General features: G+C 41.0%; 1 protein-coding gene across 2 annotated transcripts in view; it reads left to right on the forward strand.

Moving 5' to 3' along the window:
* LOC127619231 (calmodulin-binding transcription activator 1-like) overlaps nucleotides 1-23,566 on the forward strand; it is a 548,116-nt gene that overhangs the window by 457,508 nt on the left and 67,042 nt on the right. For both annotated transcript variants that reach the window (XM_052092050.1, XM_052092052.1), the window contains exon 6: nucleotides 766-837. In XM_052092050.1, the coding sequence (XP_051948010.1) occupies nucleotides 766-837 (72 nt within the window). The remainder of the gene's footprint in view (nucleotides 1-765; nucleotides 838-23,566) is intronic.

The following is a 23,566-nucleotide window of genomic DNA, read 5'->3' on the forward strand; positions in this document are numbered from 1 at the left end:
ATAAATATATATAATATAAATATAAATATGGTATAAATAATCTTTTGGTTTGCGCCCATCAAGTTCTAAATAAAAATAATAAAAAGAGATGAAATACTTTCTGTAAAATGTTAAATTCTCAGCATTACCACTTAGTTATTTAATAAAATAATATATATATATATATATATATATATATATATATATATATATATATATATATATATAAATTTTTAATGTATTTCACCCACTATATCATGAAATATACCGTTACTGTGAAATATAATTACTCACCACATGATATAAGAATTTAGTCATATCAACCCCCCTTACTGCCTTAAGTCAGAAAAGCATCTTTGTGCTTACTGTATATGGCAGCTGAGGATGCAATATGTGGTAATGAGCCCTAGAGTGAAATATTATCTGTTTACAATAAGTATATTAATAACAACATGGTAGTAGGCCGCTGTGCTGCAGCTGGTGAGAACCAGTTTATGCATCAAACCATAATGGAATCATCATCAGCCCTGAAGATCATAACAGAAAGACTAAGGAAAAGAGATAAAAGAAGATTGGGGGGGAAAAAGTAGAGAAGAGCAGGGTAGGCAGAGAGGCTGACCTCCATAACCCCTTCTGTACCATTTCTATGTCCTTTGATTTTCAAAAATAGCCATACATCAGGTTTCCTGTGGGACAAGGTCATAAAGTAGGGTGAACCAGTGATGGGGCCATTGTGTTCTGTACTAACTATGTGTTTCTCTTTGTGTTCTCTCTCTCTTTCCCTAGTGTCTGTACGGCTGTTATGTCCACTCCTCCATCATCCCCACCTTCCACCGTAGGTGCTACTGGCTTTTGCAGGTAAGGCTGCCAGAGTATTTGATACCTGTTTGTGGAAAGACTTGGTTACCTACTGTTATTTTTCTGGAGTCCTTGAGTTTCTTCCATCATTTTCTTCCCCTTCATCTGGAGCTAAGCAGCTCTCCTTCAAATCTTATTCAGCTGTAATGGAGGAGGGCAGAAAGATTAAACGTAACCCCTCAGCCCGCTGGCTCCTGAGCTCACAGACTGATCAAAGCTAACCTCGAAACTACAGCCCAGCCCAGGGTGGGAGAGGAGGTTGCATGCAGATACATGCTTTAAAAAGCCCAGGCTATAGTTATTCAGGGGTTTTGTGGATACGTGGAAACACACATTAGTTTGAGGATGTGGTTCAAGGGTGGATGCTAGTGTGTTTTTAGGTGGTTTCTTGGGTATTTTGGATGGTTGATTACTGGCCCAAGTCAAAAGAGCCCACCTCAAGTCTCTATGATAGTCTAATCCCTAGATATGCTTATTCAAAGGCCCTTTTTAAATACAAGTCTGTGGGATGTCCTTCCCCCCCCACCCCCCACCCCCACACACACACAAAAAACACACTTCATAGTCTTTTATGGGGAAAAACTTGGTATTGCTTAGAGAAGTAATACAAACCTCTCCTCAAAAAACACACAATTTATTTGCAAAAGTTTAATACTTAGTGTGTGCTCAAATCCCTTAACAGTAATATTGGCCTCAGCATGCACCACTAATAATTAACATTAAAACAGTACTGTACTGTCTTGAAACTTAACATTCAGTTCTCTGTGTCTCAGAGTGTTCTTAATTGAGTGTTCATATTTGTTGTTCTTACTAAAGAACAACAGTGCTTTAGCTTCTTGCTTATTACAGAAGGATTTCTAGCAAAAGACTTTTCTGTGTCTTCTCAGTATACTCTTAGCTGACTCATATTCTGCTTCACTGCTTCAGGTTGTTCCTGGTTCACTTTGTCGTACACATATGGCATCAGTCTCCAATGCCTGGCAGCACCCTCACGGTGTCCCTTAGAGCCGGCAAAGTTTACATGGCTGCTGAGAATGCACATAACCCTGCCCAAGCAAATAACAGAGCACAGCCAGGCCTCAAACGATGACATAAAGCTACATTTTTAGGGAATGTGATCACAGAGAGAGAGAAAGCGAAAGAGGGGGTGTACAGAGAGCAAAGAGTCAGAAAGAATGAGCGAGATGCGGTTGAGGGAGCGTAGACTGGGAGTATGCCTGCCTTTTATCCAGTCTAGATCTTCTTTATTGAGAAAAGGCTCAGTAATAAGACAGGGGAGGAGAGGAGGTAATGAGAAAAGAAGCCTATGAGGAATCTCTGCACTCCTCCTCTCCTCACTCGTTTAAAACACTTTTCCCTCAGATAGCGCCTTATTCTGCTAGGAATGTCTCAGTGGTATTGCACAGCTCTTCTCTTCTCGCTCTGCATAAGGCAGAGATCTGCTGAGGGGAAGTATTATCACCACTACCCAGCATGCATCTCGCTGGCCTCTAAAAAGTTTTTTCATATGGAATAGACTGTCTGAATGGCTGTTTAGAGATTCAGAGTGTATATTATCTCTCTATGTGAAACACAAACATACACGCTCGTTCCCTCTGTGTCTATCCTGGTCCCTCACTTGATTGATTTAATCTTTTCACGTCCCATTCTCTTGTTTAGTGCTAATCGAATGTAATTCCTTGTCTCTCGTTCATCATCAAATCCTGCAGTACATGCCTGAGGTGTGGCAGCCAGTGACAGGGAGCCGGATATCATTATTACATTAATATGGCTGGATGGGAGGCTACTTTTGGGAGGTTCATTTGTCTTCCAAGTTGGTAAATCTTTAGAAAGTGGTCAGTAGCCTTTTCCAAGACCTCTCTATTGAAGGAGAGGAGAGAATTATTCAAACAATTCAAATAAATTAGAAATAATACAAATAATAATTGTAATTTACAATATAATATACATGTTAACACTTTACATTAAAGGAATATTCTTTGTTCAAGAGCATTTGTGGCATAATTTTGATTAGCACAAAAAAAAATAGATTTCATAAAAGCAAAAATCCGTGTTACATTGAGGCACTTACAATGGAAGTGAATGGGGCCAATTCTTTGATGTTTTAAAAGGCAGAAATGTGAAGCTTATCATTTTATAAAAAAATCACTTATATAACAATTCTTCTCTTAAATCTTGTGATTATTTATATTGTTTAATTTAAATAATTATTTTTATAGTAGTTTTAGGGTTACAGCTTTATGTCATAATGGCAACAAAGTTGTAAAATTAGATATAACTTTACACAGAAAAGGTTAGTAAGCAATCTTATTGCAATAAAATCATGTCAACACACATATTGTTTATTGTTTGCCACTATACTTTTGAAACATTAAGTATTATTATATTATATTATATTACATTAACGTTTACAGTCTGGCCCCTTACCCCGTCTGTCGCTCACTCGACGTTGTGTCAAAGAAGCAAGAAGCAACTTTCTTGAAGGCCTCGGTTACCTCTGAACTTGAGAAAAGTCCAATAAGAATTTAGCTGACAGAATTTGCATGTCCCTCCCCCGGACATATGGTTATATAAGGAGGGAATCGTGCATCTGTTCATTCAGATTTCTTCTTCGGAGCTGAGCGGTTGTGCGATCAGTGAGCTGAGATCTCTTCTGTTCCACTCGCCTCTGCAGAGCATTGCTGTTGGCTCTACTGTGTGTATCAGCGTCTTTCTCCTTCTCTGCACGCCAGTACAGCTTTTCCCCTGGGCGCTTTGACAGCGCTTCTAAAAGATAATATTTTTCTTAAAAGAGTTGTTTTCTCTAAAAGAAAACACACAGCAGGCGTTGAATGTCTTTTTCTTGCGGGTTCGAGCACACTTGACGAGAAGTGTGGCATCCTCGTGGGCACTGGCCAATGTCACCTCCCTAGCAGACATCTGCAGACCAGCGGGCTGGGCAACACCCAATACCTTTATGAGATTTTACAATCTCAGGGTTGAGTTGGCCTCATCCCGTGTTCTCTCAGATCCGAGCACGTAGAACTCTGGAAATACGGAACATCTGACCGGGTGTTCCGCTTGCACATATCAACTTTCCCCTCCACTGAAGTGATCACGTGTGCTCTTTTGCCCAGGAGAGTCCACTAAACTCGTTTATGTTTATTCATCTAGTTAAATAATGTTAATGAATACCTTATTGTAATGTGTTAACAAAGAAATGAAAATAGAATGAAATATAAAGAAACTTTTAGCAAGACGAGGTTTGACCATTTTTAAGGTTATTTTTCTCCTGTATCTTGAACTTTACGGCTTTGAAGGAGAAAATGTGCCTCTGTCTCAGCCTCACCAGTATCACAGTAAAAGACTTATTCTTCATTTGTAGACCATGTTTGTCTGTGTCTGCCTTTTTCAATGATGAAACTGTGATCACTGAGCCTGTATTTGGAAAGGATCCATCTTTGTTATATATCTCTAAAGGTAACGATTTCTATAATCTGCCAGATAATACTTCTGTTTAAATTCCAATAACATTCTAGTTCACTTAGATTTTTACATACATTTTCCCATTAGTCATTTTTTTTTTCTTCAGCAGTGTTGTTCTGAAACTAAAATGTTTGTTAGGTGTTTGTTTGGTGGAGAGCAGAGGAGAGGAGAGGATAGCTATGCTGGGAAATGAAATGACTCATAAGACAGAATACTGTTCAGATAAATCAGGAAACTGGCAGCAAACTTGCAAACAAGCCCACCCCCTGTCTCTCTCTCTCTTTTCCCTCACTCTCAAGCTCTCCCTATGATTGATGGCAAGAAATGGCTTCTCCACTGAGAATCAGGATGAGTTGGACCAGAGATTCTGACACCTGCATGCAGTATACATCTCACTGTCCCACTTCACATACATGCTCATTAAACTAAACAAGCTTGCTCATATAGAGGAGACATGGATGCTCTGTGTTTCTCCTTACAATGTCTTAAACACACACTGGCGGTTAGATTCACTAAATTTGGCACAGAGCTGCTGGATGTCAGGAGCTGTCCGTGGTGCTGAAAACTTGTTAAACTGTGATCAGATATTCAGGCACTCCAAAAAATACACTTTACAGACTTTATCAAAGCTAATGCTGAGTTTGAAATCTCCTCATACCTGAATTTCAACCACTCCACACCCACATTGCTCTTTAAAGATCGATACTACTCTCAAAAGCTGCCAACAAACAAGATATTTCCATTTTTTGACCTAGCTGATTAGGAAAAGTTGAACCCTATCACCTCCTCATCTTCTGTATATTTACTTGTGGCCGCTGGGCTGGTGTAAATTAGCCTGAGGCGAGGGGCAGAATCTTCCTTTGTGTTGGGGTGTGCGCCTCTCTCCTCTTATTTATTCATAGCTGGTTGTTTGTGTAGCCACACAAAATTTGTGCAGGAGTTGGCGCACCCCTGACCACACACTTCCCTGCCCAGAGTAATGTATATTTAACTCTGCTTACACTCCAAGAAAGAGTCATTTATGAGGTAAAGCTTCATTAGACTGATTTAACGGATGGGGACATTAATACAGCCCATGTTTGCTTGGGTTTGTTATTGCCGGATTGTTTAGGGTGCTGAATACACAAAAGTGAAATGATGGCATATTGATTTCAGAGTCGTGGGATTAATGTTTGTCATGAGGTGCCGAGGTGGTAAACTGAAAGTTTATGCTGTCGCCTGGATCAGCAGCTGGCTATTGATTTAGAAGTCTTAAGACTCGTGGCTTGTGGCTACAGTGTGGTGAATAGAAGTCTGAATATTTTGGTTGAGTTCAGTCTCAGGACAATATGGAATGATCAGTGTTGAAGGGTTGAGGCCCTGTACATGTGAATTATACAGTGCAGGAATACTAGGATGTTGGTTATGATTTGTGATTTGTGATTTTTTTCAATGTTCATATACATTTAGCTTAAAAAACAATCACTGTCTACTGCCTTTGTATTGAAGTGACTGAGCAGGATATTCATAAAAATTTCTCCTCTTGTGTTCCATGGAAAAAATAAATTCATAGATCGTGTACACACAGATATTGTCCTCCATTATCCACCTCTTCAACTTCACACTTTCTCCCCTTCACTCATCACACGCTCCTCTCCTCCTGAACTTATCTGCTGTTCAGGCAGGTAAGAATCTTGCTCTCCCGTTGAGAGAGATTTAGGATTAAGGGTCAGTGTTTACAGTGGCCAATATATCACTAGGCAAAATGTAGCTACTTATATCTCATTCTATGAGCATTGGGGCTATGATACAGTGTGTTACCAGGACTCCCTCTTACCGACCCCTTTGGAAACTTGCTCTTAGGCTGTTCTACATACCACTTCCCCACAAACCCTCCATGTCTCTCCCTCTCCACCATACCAAAGATGTTTACCTGGACACAGAGCAGAATGGATGTGAGATGGCTGCTTAATAATTCACAGCTCTGTGAAAGGGCAGCAGTCCGACAGTGAGCCAAACTGACATTCAGCCGGTTATTGAGCGCCAGCCGCTGGCAGCCATGTGTGTCCAGCTGCTTCCCTCTGTGCGTCTGGGACATTAGAGACAGAGATTGACCTGCCTTATTGTGTTAATTCAACTCTTACCTATAGACTCAGTAGCCCACATCACACGGTACTGATAGCTCTTCACAGGCTGCAGGAAATGCGGGCACCTGAGCGTGATCGCTGCTGTTCTATTAGGACACTGTCTGGAGAGGCTTGGAGCTTTACGCTCTGTTGGCTGGTTAACTAGTTTTGTGTGTGTGTGTGTGTGTGTGTGTGTGTGTGTGTGTGTGTGTGTGTGTGTGTGTGTGTGTGTGTGTGTGTGTGTGTGAATTCTGTCATAATTTATTCACCCTTGTTTTAGTGACAAACTCTATTGAACATGTATTGTGTTGTAAGACCATGTCCACACTTATCTGTTTTCTAACATTCTCGTTTACAAAATATGTGCTAATTGAGAGCATTTTTGAAGGTGTCTGTTTTTGGTGGAGGAAAACCAAATTCTAGTGGACGAGAGAAGTTAATGCATTTTCAAATGAAAACATAGTGTCGACATGCCCTAAAATGGTCACTTATGTGGTTCACTCTTAAGGCAGCTAAATAGGTGTGGAACAGAGCATACTTGATTTTGTAGGTGTGTGTGTCCCTCAAAACCAGGTTGGTATGGCTTGGACTCTCCCTGCTTTAGATTTAGGTTTTCTAAAGCAGTCAATCTCTGTGATTGGTCCCAGTCTATAAACCTTTTGATGTGCTGCCTCTAATTTCTATGTGTGTGTGTAAGTGTCAGATGACGGCAGGCGGTGAGCAAAGACAGATCAATAGGACACAGTAGGGCCAGTTGGCAGACAGCCGCGTTTACAAGTGTATGTGTAGCCAGGCAGTTGCCAGTTGTGTGTCGGGAGCGTGCTGAACTTTGCTGAGATGTGTTGACACATAGCTCGCATAGCTACAACATGCCAGTGAAGCTAATGACCAGAACTGTTGCATTTGTCCAGCACTGATTACACATCAGAGGGCCAATTAGCTCTGGTGGAGTCTGACATTCTGATTTCCTCATCACCAAAGCATCATGGAGAGAAATTTCACAAAGTGAAGAAGAAAAGAGATTGAAAAAGAACGGAAGGTTGGAAGGTGATGTTTTTCCCTTTTTTACTGCCCCAAATTCGAGTATATTCACTGTCATATTGATCTCAGGATGCATTGTACAAGCCCAGGCTCATCAACATACAAAGCAATGCTCGGAATCCAATTTCTGTAATTGGCAATTTCATCCTGGAGATCTGTTTCATCAGTTCAGGAATTTGGCCGGTCCCGAGGGTCAACAGCTCTTTCTGACTGAGAGAACAGTGGCGAGATCAGTGACCACTCTGTAATGTGACTAGATAGGGAAGTGTGTTGGCCTTATTTGACTGCAGAAGACTCTTTTAGGGTCTTATATAATGGTGTAGCATTATGAATAATATAAATGGAGAGGGGTGCCAACTATCATTTTAGTGAAATATTTTGTAGGTCTGCTAGTGTAATGTGAGGTGTTGTTTAGGTTTAATTTCATTCTTTGAGATGATGTGTAGGTTTAATTTTAAATGTACAAAATCTTAACATGATTTTTATTCTGTAAGATGTTGTGTAGGTCTTATTTGATTGATGAATTTCTTTCTTTTTGCTTCTTCCTTTATTTCTTTCCTTATTCTGTCTGCCTTTCTTTTTTCTTCCTTCCTCAATGCTTCTTTCTTTCTTTCTCCTCATTCCTTTTTCCTTTCTTCCATATTTCTCTTTCTGTCTTTCTTTATTTTTTCTCTTCCTTCTATCTTATTTTCTTTCTGTTTCCTTCCTTTTTCTTTTTCTTTTTTCTCTCCTGTCCTACTTTTCCTTCCTTCCTTTCTTCCTCTATTAATTCTTTCTTTCCTCCTTTTTTCTTTATTTTCTTTCTCTTCCTTCTTTCTTTCCTTCTTTTTTCTTTATTTTTCTTTCTTCTTTCTCTTCCTTTTTTCTGTTTCCTTCCTTCGTTCCATCTCTTTCTTTCTTTCCTCCTTCCTACATTCCTTGCCTCCTTCCTTTCACTTGTGTGATGTTTTCTTGCTTGCTTGACTTGGTTGATTTGTAGAAAGGTACCCATAAGTGGTACCCTCAATTTCTTTTTTTATATACGCCTCTAAATAAAAGTTCCAAAAATGCCTGTGAGCTCTCAGGGCACATTTTAGGGTCTACATATTACTTTGCACTCTTTCATTATGTGTCATGTTTTATTTAAATGTATTTGTCAGTTTGCCTGAAACTGTAGTGCTAAAATCATGGGTGAGCCAAATGGGATGTGTTTGGTTGGTGCTTTGTGTGCGTCCGCATATGTGAGTATATAGCCACTGTAAGGCGATGATTTCATCAGGCAGAGATCAGATATTTAAATGAGCATTGTAAATCACACACCATTAACGAGCTGCCTTGTAAATTAGCAATGCAGGGTGTGTCAGAGCTGGGTCTGCCACATGGGGACACATAAACTACCTCCACAGGGATATTTACTGCCACCATAACCGTACTCAGAACCTGAGTCTGGCACTCTGCCCTACGCTTTGATGGCCTTTTTTGCTGGGCCATCACCATTGCTTTTTAGAAAGCCTGGGGGGGATTGTCTCTGCTCATTGCACCCTCACAAATGAAAGGAAGATAAAACAGAAGGCTTCGAGGCCTTTGGTGTTCCTCTCAAAAACTCATAACTGATTAGAAAGTTCTTCTATTCTTATACACCAACAGATCTGCATTCTCTATGCTTTCTTGCTTTATCTTGCTAATGATGATGAAGGGGACAAGGAGATGTGGTTAGTCAGTCGTGCCTGTTTGGGTTATGAGTCAGCAACTGCCATAACATCCAGAATTTAATCAAAATAGCTATGACACATTTGCGGGCCTGCCTAAATTGAGATAGCGCCTGCCGGAAAAACACTGATGCTTTGCAATGCTAATTGTGATGCAGCCAAATCAATAGCATGAATGGAACAAAGACGTCCCAGGATTCTGTTCGGAGCTGTTGACTGGGGAGCTGTTCCTTAAAAAAAATAAAGCTCCCCGTCACTCTTTTGTGTGCCTCGGAATCTGTCTTTCTGTGACTAGTCGGGGGTATTGATCCTGCAGGCGGCAATGGCTTAGCATCTCTGCTTGGTTGTGTGTCTCAAATGTGTGCAGAGAAATAGGCAAGTATGCTGGAGTGTAGGAACGATCTGGTTAGGGGGTGACACATTCTAATACTTCAGAGCTCATTCTCTCTCTCTCCTTAACTTAACCTGTCTTGTCTGTGTTGCTCAGACTCACGAATGATGAGTGCTCATATATCTTCCATTGAAGCACCTTTTTAAATAGCCTGGATCAAAACTCAGTTTCTCTGACTCACAAATGTTATATGATGGTCAGTCCCTGACACTCCAAGCAGGCGATCTGGGCCGTGTAAACTGAAAGCTGTCAGGAGATTGCTGCTCGCTGTATCAGCACTAGCACGTGAGAACATCTTCAAAGGAAAAACGCTTCACATGCACTATAACTAAATGTCATGTTCTCTGTGCACTGTATGTATAATTAGTTTGATTCAGTATTTTGTGAGAAAAGCGATTGCTGATGCGCACATGCCGCCCGTGGTTGTTGGACTACTGTGTGCACTGTCGTTATATCCTTCTTCCTAATATATTAACAACTTCTTTATGTTCAAATGAATTACTTAAATTGGATGACTAAACAGAAACCAGAAGAAACTGCTGTCTAACAATGAATGCACACAATCGCGATTATTTACTATATTAAATTGTGTGATATATATGCATTATATCGGCTTATTGGCAAACGATCTCTCTTGATATCGGCATTGGCAATTAAAAAAACCCATATCGGTTGACCACTAGCATCCACATGATCTGCATCACCATTGCTGAATACTTTGAGCTCTATAAATGAATCATCAGGGTTGCCCATGGTGCTGCTTTGCTCTTCTATCAAGTGTTGTAGTGCAGTGCATGTGTAAATGTGAGTCATGTGGATGCTCGTTTAAAATATTATTACTATTTCCTAAAAACTGGGAGCATAGACTTCAAATTTAATCAAAAAGTGTTATAATGGCTACTACAATTCTGCATGTACAGTGACACTTATTTAGGACTTTTAAGCCACATTTATAATAAGTTTCATTGCATTAGATAACAAAATATCAAACCATCTGCAAACAAATAATGCTTTTCTCAGAACTAACTTCATTTTCTGAGCCAATTACTTTGTATGCATCTGTGTGTTTGTGCATGTGTGTATTTGTGACCATACTACAAAAAGGGTTGGAGGGGTGCAGAAATATACATTCCTATTTCTTGCCACGAGCCCCGAAGCTGAGAGTGTCTTTAATTCGCTGGGCTTTAAATATTGTATGACTTCCTGATGGCAGTGGCAGTCAGAGGCTTGGCTGCTGTGGTATTAACCTGTCTGTATAAATCAGGAACCCTCCCAGGCCTGCTCTGTCGTCTGCAGCCATCCTTCTATCATTCCTCTCTTTCCTCCATCTCATTTGTCCATCTCAACTCCAGCCTGGTCTGATCAGCGGCCCCACTCTCTGGGCTGTAATCCTGTGCCATGGGCCCGAACATCAGCGTGAGGCAGGTGACAAATAGTTTTTTAATTGCCTACACCAGAAAAAGCATTAGTCTCGTCCCTTTCCTTGGTAGGGGCGTGCGGGACGTGTGTGTAATAATAATAGCTGGGCCGATGCCTCCCTGCAGGCTATTTTTAGAGTGGGTATTTTGAGGGCTTGGGCAGTGTATGTGTGTGTTTGTGAGATTGAGAGAGAGAAAAGGGCTTGGACAGGGGAAATGGAGGTGCAGACTATTCGTTTCCTTGGCCAACGAACACCCAACACCGCTCTCCCAACAGGCACATACATACTCTTTCCTATGGTGTATGTGTGTTGCTGAAAAAGCCTGATAAAGCTGTCCGGTTTTTGTAGCAAGCTGCACACTCCTGCTGCTTTGGCTTGGTTTGTGCTTCGTGTTGAGATATAGTATTGATTTTTTTCTCCTTTATCCTCTCTGTCTCTCACTCTCTCTGTCCCTCTCTCTCATTCTCTCTCTCTCTCTCATCAGTGCCCTTGCCATATCTATGTAAGATATTGGCTCGGCATTTGCTGAGCCACACACACTACTGTTTGTTTGTAAGGCGACACTGACCCCATCCGTTCAGTTGGAGAAGACTGAGGTGGGTGGAGACACAGACATCTGTGAGAACATGCTTAGTTCAACACTGAGTTAGGGAAGAGAAAAAGATTATGTTTGTTGTGAATGTTTTGGGTTCATATGCTTGTGCAAGTGGTCATATGTAAGAGAGTGTATTTACATCTTGAGATCATAGTTTGTGCATGTGCATGTTTGTGTGTTGGTTTAGCAGCGGAATGAATGTTTGGCCTGGAGCTTCTCCATTTCTAGGACTGAATCTCAGCATGAGTTCTGCTCACTGCAGTTCAAAAGAGCCTCAGATCTTGAGCCAGTTGCATAAATCTGTTTTAGACTAGTCTTACAATTAGGGCTGGGCAATATATCGAATATTCACTATATAATCGCAATGATTTTGCTGACGATTTAAAATTAAGCAATAGTGTGAATATTGCAATGATTTTAATGTGCTTTTTATTTGGCCATTAAATTCCATAACACAGCGATGTTTAGGAGAATCTTTGCCACCCGTTCGCTCTCTTCCTTCTGAGGATCGGCTGTATACACACACACACACACACACACACACACACACACACACACACACACACACACACACACACACCTTTTGTCATTCTGATATTTAACATATGATCAGAGTGTGTCTGGAAACATATACACCGATCAGCTACATCATTAAAACCACCTGCCTAATATGGTGTAGGTTCCCCTCGTGCCACCAAAATAGCACCAACCTGCATCTAAGAATAGCATTCTGATTAAATAATTGCATGGATGATTGTTGGTGCCAGGTGGGCTGGTTTGAGTATTTCTGTAACTGCTGATCTTCTGGGATTTTCACACAAAACAGTCTCTAGGATTTACTCGAATGGTGCAAAAACCAAAAAACATCTAGTGAGGGGCATTTCTGTTGATGAAAGAGGTCAACAGAGAATTTCCAGACTGGTTCAAACGGGCTCAGATATGGCCACAATCCAAGCCTTGCATCAATGCAGGGTTATTATATTGTAGTTTTGAAGTCCATTTCAGTTTAGTAAAATTTTTGTTAGTATTCACTTTCATATAATTTAAACATGTTTATTACACGGTGCTCTGGAATTCGCTATTCTGATTGGTCAATGGCGCCATCTTGCGGTCTAATATCTCTGAGTAACAACCGCACAACTCGGATTAAGACATATCAGACCGGTCATCCGGGAAAGGAGGGTAATATTTCATGCTTCTCTGTTCTTTCTGCGATCTCTACAAGTAAGCTAATAAAATAATTTCAACTCAAATCAATGTTTCATGTCCATTTATTTATTTATTTGGCAAGTAGTCTTGTAGTGCACTGGATATTGAGAAGTTAGATGGTAATTCTCACAAAATAAACAACAACAGAACTCCGAAACAAACCCAAAGCTGAATTTCAGCTGTTTATTTATTTTCACATTATTACATAATTTCAACAAAAATCTAAATTTTATGTCCATTTATTTATTTATTTGCTAATTAGCCAATTAGCCATGTAATACGTGGGTAATCCGCTTCACTTCGGGGTCCTGATCACCCTGCCTGAATTTATTTTGTCTGACTATACAATATACCTTCCTTAACATCATTCAATTTCTGCCATTTTCTTGTTGGGGGGTGGTTGTAAAAGTTTCAAATTGTATAAAATACTCAGTATTTAAAACTATTACCAGATTTTTGTTTGTTAAAACATACACATGCTTGCACAGAGTACTTATGACCCAGAAAGCTCTCAACAGGGTGATGAAGGGTTAAATCCCTCCTCCCTACCCTTTCCCTGCCCTACCAGCTGTTCCACTCCTCCACACCTTTCCTCTCTTTATCCAGTGCTCCCTGCACTGCACAGTACCTCTTGAACCAGTAAATTAATGCTCATTTGCAAGTTAGATAAATCCTTTGAATGTATTATGAATGTAAACAAATTAGCCTGTAGGCCCCAAACGATACCAAATGAAGCTGAGGACTCTTCCTGCGGTGGTTTCCTGCACATGCTCAGTAGCTTGATTGATGCCTGTTCTACAGCTTTAATTATTTCAGTATGAATGCATAATCTCCGTATGAGGCAGGTGTGTTGTTAAAGTAATGCTCTTTAATGCTACCTCTGTAATGCTCCCTGCTGAGTCCTTCCTCTCCGCATCAATTCATAACAAGAGCACTCAACCTATTAAAATGGACTGGAAAGGGCCGAGAGGAGCAGAGTAGCGCTGAACTATGACTGGTTGTTGTTTGATAATGTTTTGTTATTTGCTGAATTAGTTTTTGTTCACAGATTTATTTTGTTATTAGCTGATTGACTTTGCTTTACTTGCAATAGGCACATATACACACTCACACGCAAACACTTTGAGGTTTTAAACAGCTATGGCTCCATATACACCCTGTAAACATTCTTTGTTTTTTAATATCATGCAGTAACACACTGACATAGTAATTAATGTATGTCATCATGAAACAAAGACCCTCCCCTCCAAATCCGAACACAAGTCATCACAGCACACGCATTTAAGTGACCAGGTGTAAACAGTGATGTGTCTCTCCTGACCACATGTGATCGGATCACCTGATACGCATCTTAATACCAGGTATAAACGGGGTCTATATGTCTCTGACAGAGCAGAGGTTAAGAAAATGTGGAGTGGATGAGGGAGGTGGCATTGTTGTGATTGATTAAGACTCACTATTGATCATAGGGTGTGTGGATATGGGTGGGTGTAGGGTGATCCACAGAGCCCTGGGCCCATCACTCTGAAGACACACCAGCTCTGTTCTCTTTAGCAGGCTGGCTAGAGACCCCTCCGGGGGCCACATCAAACAATCCTGCTCTCCAGCCATGCTACCCTTTGATGACAGCAGCTTTTAATGACATCACTTCCCTTATTGTTCCACAGTTACACAATGTAAATGTGAGATGCGTATGTGGAGCACAACCTCAATAATAGTCCAGGAGAGAGAGAAAGAGAGATCTGTTTACATGAACATTATGTTTAGTCATTTATCTGACTTTACAAATGAGGAACATAACAAGCTATTTGTTCTACAAAATTCAACAATATCTGCTGTGTTGCACTGCTAAGTTAGTGCCAATAATATCTAGAGTTGTATTGAAGCTAGCGTAGAATAAAAATTTATTTTTTAAGACGTTTGTTTTTTTTATTATTATTATTTTTATTAAATAATTAAACTTAACCTATTGAATATTTCAATGACTGTTATCTATTATCCAATAGCAATTACATTTCTAAAAATTTTTACATCTGGCTTTTTGAGAACTGTTATGCATCTTATATACACTATATTTGCAGACATTTGCTTGTGTTTTGATTTTATTTCTAGATGAATAGACTATACTGTGCTATAATACTGACACAGTGCCAACCATTATGATAAATAGAAGTGTGTAATTTCAGTACCACTTGCTTCACCAAGCAAATTGCAAAAATAACAATTTCCAAACAATTTCCCAAACACTCATACCATCCCTTTCACTGTGATATTATTTAGACAACCTGGTTCTGCCCCAAACTAACGCCTTTGGTTGAGTCAGAAGTTCACATATCAGACTGCTCAAACAAACAGTGAAGTGTTTGAGAGCACAATCGCAACCACAGTGTTAACACTCTTTGGGAAGTCAACCTACGAATTGCTTGCTTATACTTCCCTGCAAAGCCAAAATGCACTAAATATGCCAACAATGAAACTGAGAAACAGTCGGCCTTTATCCCTCTCGGAGGCTTGATTAGCCTGATAAGGAACTGAGTGTGTAAAATCACCACTCGGCCCCGCCCTCCACCCTGTCACAAACTATTATATAACATTTTCACACTTGGTTTTCTCTAAATCTTAGGATAGTTGAGACAAACCCTTTAGTCACAGAATAGGTTCAAAGTTTAAAAGACCAAATATGGTCATAACTAAATGTGTAGATACTGAATTTTGTCTTTGGAGGTATATATCTACACAACAGACCAACAGACCAGCCATTGAATAAGCCACGCCTCCTCTTTCCAAAACCCTGCACTTCAAAAACATGAACACATAAACAGACTCACTAAAGAAAGTTATGTTGGAACAGATGGAGTGCGATGGATCTCCCTGAGCATTTTGCCGTCCAACTCTGTGCATTTTGATGGAGAAGGACACAGTAATTATACGCCACTTATACGAGCATATATGCGCTGCCCTGTGATCATGCACAATGATTGGCAGGCAAAATGTCCTCAGACATGGCCCTTGGGCATCTTTTGCCCATCTTTTGACCTTTATCTCACTGTAACCCAATTTTTTTGCCTTTTTTTAAAAGGAGGGACTTACAAAAAAGTTGAAATACATTTTTGTGGTTATCACAAATTTTAGGCAATTTTTTTTATAGAGAATATTCCTTTTAAGACAGATCTTGTACTCTGTACCTGCAGTAAGCCGCCAACAAACCGACCGCAGGCTAATGGCAACTGACAGATCAGTGTTTGTTGCCCTTTAGGCTCACCTGATTCACTGATGTATTTGACATCTGCTTCACACCTGTGGTATCCTCACGCAGACCTCAAAGCCTGAAGCTACCAATTGCACTGGAGGTCAAACATATGGCCAAACATGTTAAACACTCACACGCTGGCTCCTGACACATCCTGTGGAGGCATATTGTTTAATATGAAAAGGCCAGATGAATATATCAAACCAAAATACACTTTTTGTAAGTCATATTTGCAACAAAGCCTCTTTTTCTGTCTGTCACACTCGCCTCCTCTTCTAACTCCCTTGTTCTTTCACTCCTTTCTCATTTTGCCCTCTCAGCTTCAAGGGTTTTCTGGCTCGGTATTTGCTTTAACCCCAAATCAATCTGTTTTGAGCAGAACTCATAAACTTTTCATAAGCTCAACCCTGACACCTTGTGAGTGAGCTTGTCAGGACTCTTCTCTGCCTGTCCTGCTGCTTGTTTGATACTCAGCGTACTTAAGCGTGGTGCCGGACCCCACGCCGGGCTGCGTTCAGGCGCGCCATGCGTCTCCTCTCCGCCACTTACCGAGCTTCTCTTCCCTCTCCGCATCGATCCCAGCTGCTCTACATCATCTGAGCATGTGTGCTCTCTAGCCGCGCCATGTTTAATTTATGTAGTGGAATGTCCGCCCAGTTAGACACCTTCAGCTGTTTGGAGACGTGCCGCGCCAAACTGCTTAATGTAGTCGCAGCAATTTGTGCTGTGTTTGCCTGATTAGCATTGAGTGGCATTCGTCCACACCCCACCTCGTCAGGGGAAAAACGCAGCCAATGGATTTTGTGTTTGCTCACCAGAATGGCATCATTGTTCAAGGTGATGTGTTTTGTTGCGTGATATCTACACTGCGTGCTGGTTAACAGGCTTAAAGGCATAATTCAACAAAAAATGGCAAGTCTGTCATCAACAAAGAGCACAAGTATGCCTAATTCTTATCTCCATATCTATTATTCTCTCCCTTTTCCTGTCTGTCGTACCCTTCCTTTCCCTGACTTGCTCTCGCACACACTCTTTCCAAACAGCAGGTCAAACTTTTTAAATGCGTGCATCGCTAACAGGCTCACTCAGGCAGAAGTGCCATCTCAGCACCTGTGCCTTAATGATTAATACCATATTGATGATCTCAATTAATTTCCTATTACACTGCAGCAGACCTGTGCTGCTCAGTCTCTGTCACGGCCCCTGAGTTTGGACTGGGAGAGATCTCTAAATGCAAGCTGGCTGCCGGTGATAGTGGGAGATTTGAGGTCGCAGTGCAGCAGCATGCATGCACTCAGAGGTTAGCTTTTTCTGTGTAATGGTGACTGTGCTGGAAAATGTCACTGACCTTCACTGTATATTAGTCATTCAGTGACGAAAAAGAGCATTACTTAAAGGAAGAGTTCACCCAAAAATAATTTACTCATTATGAACAAGCTTGTCTCACTTCCATTGTATTGAAAAGACAGTCAGCGATATGCTTTAAAACATCTCTTTTTGTGTTCCAAATAAGACAGAATGTCATACAGGTTTGGAACGACATTAGGGTAAGTAAATTATGACACAATTTTAACTTTGGGGTGAATTATCCTTTAAACACTTATTGTTACTCCTTCGGGAACGCGCAGACCTCTATGTAGCAATATACATACACATTACGGTTCTTTTCAGCTGCAGATGGCGTCCCCGCCTTCAGATGCTAGTGACAGCATTTTGTTCTATGTAGTTCATCAGTCTTATTTGATGTTGACACATACGATGCCGTTAAGTCCAGAGAAAGTCATTTTTATTTGCATTTCACAACATACATCGTTTCAAATTAGCTTTACAGAAAATCATGCATTAACAGAAAATGAAACTGTAATATATATTCTTAGAGTCATCAATGAGTAATATCAACAATATTACCAACTGTGACAAGAAGGAGGGTGGGGCTGTGCCATGACTACGCACTCCCGGCCCCCAATCGGGCTAATCAGCTGGGGAGAGGGATAAGTGCAGCTAAATGCAGCCGTTCGGGAGAGAGACACATGCAGCTGCCATGTGTGCGTTTATGTTTTGTATCCTTTTAAGTTTTCATTAAAGCATAATTTTGACTGTTCAGCCAGTTCCCACCTCCTCTTTCCCAACCTTAACCTTGTTGCATTGGTGCCGAAGCCCAGGAAGGAGGAGGGATGCGCTGTTGTGGAGTCCTCGCCATTACCGTCCACCCAGGGGAGCAGCCGTGGCCATCCACTGGGGCACGGAGGATTTGCTGCCGGCCCCCTGGACACTGAGGAATGACTACCGTCCTCGAGGGGAGGTGGGGCTCGCTGCCGGCCACCTGGAGTGGTGGAGCCGCTGCCAGGGCCAGAGGAGTTCCCTAGTGACTGGCAAAATGTGGAGGGGTGTTCCATCCGCCAGGGGTCATAGGACTAGCTCCGGTCTGCCCATGAAGGAGCGGATATTGTCTGCCAGAGGGTGTATGAGTGATGGAGGACCGGAGAGCAAGTTATCTTTCTCTCTCCTCTCTCACTGTCACTCCGCCTTGCCCTTTCCCTCTTTATTTTGTTTTTCCCTCCCCTCATCCCCCTCCCCAGCCATAGAGAGGTGGGGGAAAGCCTACCGGCAGGCGGGGCCAGGAGGGCAGTAACTTACCTGGTTGCATGTGTGAAAGGGGCTAGTGACTGACTGATGCAGTAAACGTTGGTGTTGATGATCAGATTGCTGTTTGATATTTACCTGTATTGTTTCAGTAATTTTGTTTTGTCAATTTACTCTTTGTTTTGTTCTCATCCCTTGTTTCACCTGCTAATAGACCAATTTTAGCACCCTGAGGTCTACACTCTGCCCCAAAACGTCTTATTCTGTCTCTGCTTTTTAAAGAGACTTAAAACCACTCTGCTGGTCGCTAGGCAACTTCTGGCTGGTTCTGTGTTCCAAAGGGGCGAAAGTTTATGGGTAGGCATTATGGGGTGTCTCCCAAGTGGCTGCACCCTGGGGCCCTTCAACATTAGTGGACAATCCTCTCTTGGACTTCTCATTGCTAGACTCATTATGGTCATTATCGTGATTCCTGCTTTAGAAAGTTTTTTCCCCCGCATTTTACCTACGTTTCCAGATTACACAGAGGTAATTTCAGAAGTCAGAATTTTTACCAAAGCATCTGAAGGCTATAGATGCTATCTTCCCCCCTGTCCCTTATCCTACCTGCTTATCTGTGAATCAGTCAGGAACTAAGAGTCCTAGTACACAAGCATTCAATGGCTTGCAATACAAAGCTTTTTCCCAAAGCCAAAATATAAATCTTTGATGACCTCAGCATTATCTGCAAACATGAAAAAAGAATGGTCTATCTTTGATTCTGGTATATGAGGTTCAGGCTCTGTCTTAATCTCAAGTTTAAAATTTGACTGAAGCTTAAAGTTCAGTATTACTTGCTGGAAAAAACAAAACAAAAAAACATCTGAACAGCATGAATTTCCAAGACGTTGCAGTCTGGTGCTGTTCTAGCTGGTGGAACAGCTAGGCAAGTCTTCATAGTCAGCTTTTCAAGAAAAACCATGGGTAATGTTTTTCTATTTGTTAACATTAGTATGTAATTCATTAGAACATTAGTATGTAATTCTACAATGAATATACAATACATTTTTAAATGATGTGTCACTCTAAAATACTTAATCAATTATATATTGCTCTTTATGACTGTGTAGAGTAAAACTTGCTTTCAAGCCAATGTAAAAATATCAGTTTTTCCATTAAGGGTCTTTGTTGGATACATTTGTACACTAAAAAGTGTACTCATTTAAATCAGTTAATTCAAATATATTGGCACCTGAAATAAAACATTACAGTGTTCTATCCTGATGCATGCATATCCTGTAAGAGACTTAATGTATTAGGACCACAGTTGCCAAGCTCCATTGAGTCCATCACAGCAGACTGATGGCTCCCAGACAACCTGCTCCCAGTCTACTCAGGGCACACATTCAGCACAGCTAATGCAGAGATAGCCCACTAATGTTAAGCCTGTTTATACTCGATGCAGCCTCTTGTTGGGTTCGCGCGCACAAAGTGATGTCATCGTGGTGTTCGCCTGGCCTCTGCAAAGCTCCGTTTCGTGCAGCTGTGCACGTGCCAATTTTTGTAATTTGGGAAAGGACAGATGTTCCTGCACTTTTAATCCAGCATAAAACTAATGTTAATAATGCTAAAAGGACAACTTTTTCATGCAATTATTTAAATGTAGAAGTCACTGCCTTTGCTCTTAATTAAAAAAAAAACTAGTATTTTTACTGTAACAAATGTGCTTGCGTTTAGCCACAGACAGACAGTGCAAAGTGCTTCTTCAATGCTGTTTCTTGTTGGATTATCTGATATATTCTCTGCACTGCCTTCTGTCATTTGGAGAAGAGTGCAACCACGACACGAGTCATGAATAAATGCCTTGGGCCGGTAAAGGCTGCATGCACAGGACACGCTGCGGTGCCAGGCGAAAGTATAAACAAGGCTTTAGAGTGGCTGTCAGATGAATAACTAGTAGCAGTGAAGGGGGAATCTGTACTTTTTTAGTAGCACTCACATTTTGTCCTCTGCTGCACACTCCACACAAGTTTCAAAACGATCCAGAACTCTTTTAGGCAGACAGTAGCAGAAGGAGAATATAGATTTTGTTTTGCAGAACTACATATTGAAACCTGGGGAAATAAATAACCACATGTTCCCCACATGCTCCACACAACCACTCTTGAGTGAGCTGAGCAGTTCGGCCCCTGAAAGCGAAGTTATTTAAAGCCGGCTCTTGACTCCATCTGAGTGATTATGGGCTGCTGAATTAAACATCATAGGCCTCATCCTCCTGGAGAAGCGATGCGCCGTGCTTTGCGCTGGTTCCATCCTCTTCCTACAAAAGTTACATTCACTAACACCACTCCACTCGCTCTCTCTTATGTCTGTAGAGAGGGGCTGAACTCAGGCTTAAAGAACCAGAACAGCAAATCACAGTCTTTGAGCAGCAGAGGATGACATGTGCCGGTCAAGTCCATTTCACATGCTGAGGTGTGAAGAGCCATGCTGTGCTCCTCACCCACTCCCTACTGTGCATCTCTTGGGATATTAATTTACACGTGCTCCCTGCGGTGACTGCAACTTTCTAGGAACCCTTCAGTAGTTTTGGGCATGAAATGTTTGTGTTGATGTGTAGTGAATGTGGGGTGTTACCTGAACTGGGCATATCAATTTAATTTATATTTATAGTGCTTTTCACAAACATGTGTTCCTAAGTAGCTTTACAAAAAGTAGTGCCTTACAAATAACCTTGGGAGAACATGAACATTTAAATTTATACAAAGCATATGTATATATATATATTTATACATCGATACTTAAACAGTTCATGTTATTCATGAGATTTAGTCAAGTATTAATGACAGTAGCTCCAAACCAGCCTTAACCAACATAAACCAGCCGGTACCTGCATGGAAATGCCTGCAGTTTTACAGTAGGCTGGTCATTCCAATAGTGCATTAACTTAGCTACAGGAAATGGGCAGAGCTGTAGAGGTGGCACAGGCAGAAGTGACATCATTGCTTTTATAACTAGGTGACTTTAACCAACTTACACTTTAAAGGGTTCTGCATATACACCATCATAAAGACTAAAGGGTTCATGCAGGGGGCTTCTTCTGTAATAGACACAAGCTGCAGGGTATTTGCTTCACATCATCGGCTTTGACGGGGTGTGTATACCCACACGCAATCCCATGCACACACGCTTGTGTACAAACACACACACACAAGCACACCAGTCGGTAATGAGAAATAAAACTATGAAGAAAGGGGGATGTTTTGTCAATTGACCTTGAAATGAACAGCAGCACTGGGGGACAGCGAGGTATGGATACATTTAAGTGCTGGGTGTGGATGCCAGGGGCCAGCCTGCTGCCTAATGATGGACACACTGCTTCATCCATCACCATGCCACAGCCAGGGCACCCGCCAGGGCAAGGCTTTAATCACCTTTCTTGCACATAAACACACACTCACTGAGTCCTTTCACACATGTCTGTGGACTTGTTTTCGATGACACACACACTTAAAGAAATAGTTCACCCAAAAAAGAAAATTCTGTAATATTTTACTCAACCTCATGTCGTTCCAGCCCTGTATGGCTTTCTTTCTTTCTTTCTTTCTTTCGTGTAACACAAAAGGAGATATTTTGAAGAATGTTTACACAGCTCTTTGCCATAGAATGAAAGCAGCAGTGACCAGGAGGCTGGTTAGCTCCAAAACGTACAAAAAAGCACCATAAAAGCAAGATATGAGTAGGCAGTTATATTAGTTATATTATAAGTATTCTGAAGCCATTAAATTCTATTGTGTGAGAAACAGACACTCTCAAATCTGTTTCATGTTTGTGTGTATTCAAATATGCATGTCGCTCAATGTTTCACATCAATGAAGCTGAACACCATTAGTTCTTGCATGTCACAGAACCGATCATGACATAGCATGTTTGAATATACAGAAGGGAAAATGAGATAGGAGAGCTATAGCGTTTTCAGTGAATTAGTGAAAATGACATTTCAAACTGTTCCTAACACAAATCTGTTATAATTTATGACTTAAGGAGACTTGAATTATAGAGCATGAGTCATATGGACAACTTTTATGACACTTTAATGGTGCTTTTTAGTCCTTTTTGGCGCTTGACAGCTTATGGTTTCTGAATATAAAAAAGAAAAAAAAAACAATCTTGAAAAATTCTCCTTAGGTGTTCTTCAGAATAAAGTAAGACAGGTTTGCATCAACATGAGAGTCCTTTTGGAGTGAACTATCACTTAACTCAAAAACTCTTCTAACTAACAGCAGCACCTAAAAGTCTCTGTTTAGACTGTTAGGCAGACACCTGTTTCTGCAATTATGCATGCCCACATTTTATCACAAACTCACAGTGGCATACTGTACATACTCTTACGCTTTCACACACTTTAAATCCTAAACTTCTGACGCTCACCCACTCATGAACTCAAGTTATCCTACTCATCCTAAAACTCACAGCGATCTCCTGTTATTTCACCCCAATGAACCACAGCCTGTTTGGCCTGATGCCTTTCCTGAGACTAACTCTCTCTCAAAGGTCAGTGTTTTTCTGAGAGAAAATTCTCGGTGCCGCCCTGACCATCACTCTGAACCCTAGAGCATGTCTGAAGTAAGCCAAGTCAAGTCATTTTTATTTGTATAGTGCTTTTCACAACACACATCATCTCAAAGCAGCTTTACAGAAAATCATGCATTAACAAAAAATGAAACTGTAATATCTATAAAGTCTTAGAGTCACCGAAGTACACCGCCTTCTTCCAGTACTGAGCCCAACGGTGCTCTGAGAGCACAACCCTTCAATCAAGTTAAAAATAGTGAGACAGATGAAGACCAAAAATTGTATATTTGTTTCGGCACATCAAATGTGCTGTGATTTATGTAACATGGGTTAGTGGAAGTGGTCTGCATGTATACCCACTGGGTTTGTTCCTCACCCGGCTCACCAGAAATGAGTCAGAGGATCTGTCTCTCCCATGCTTTTTTCCC

Source organism: Xyrauchen texanus, chromosome 25, assembly GCF_025860055.1.
Source record: "Xyrauchen texanus isolate HMW12.3.18 chromosome 25, RBS_HiC_50CHRs, whole genome shotgun sequence".
NCBI lineage: Eukaryota > Metazoa > Chordata > Actinopteri > Cypriniformes > Catostomidae > Xyrauchen > Xyrauchen texanus.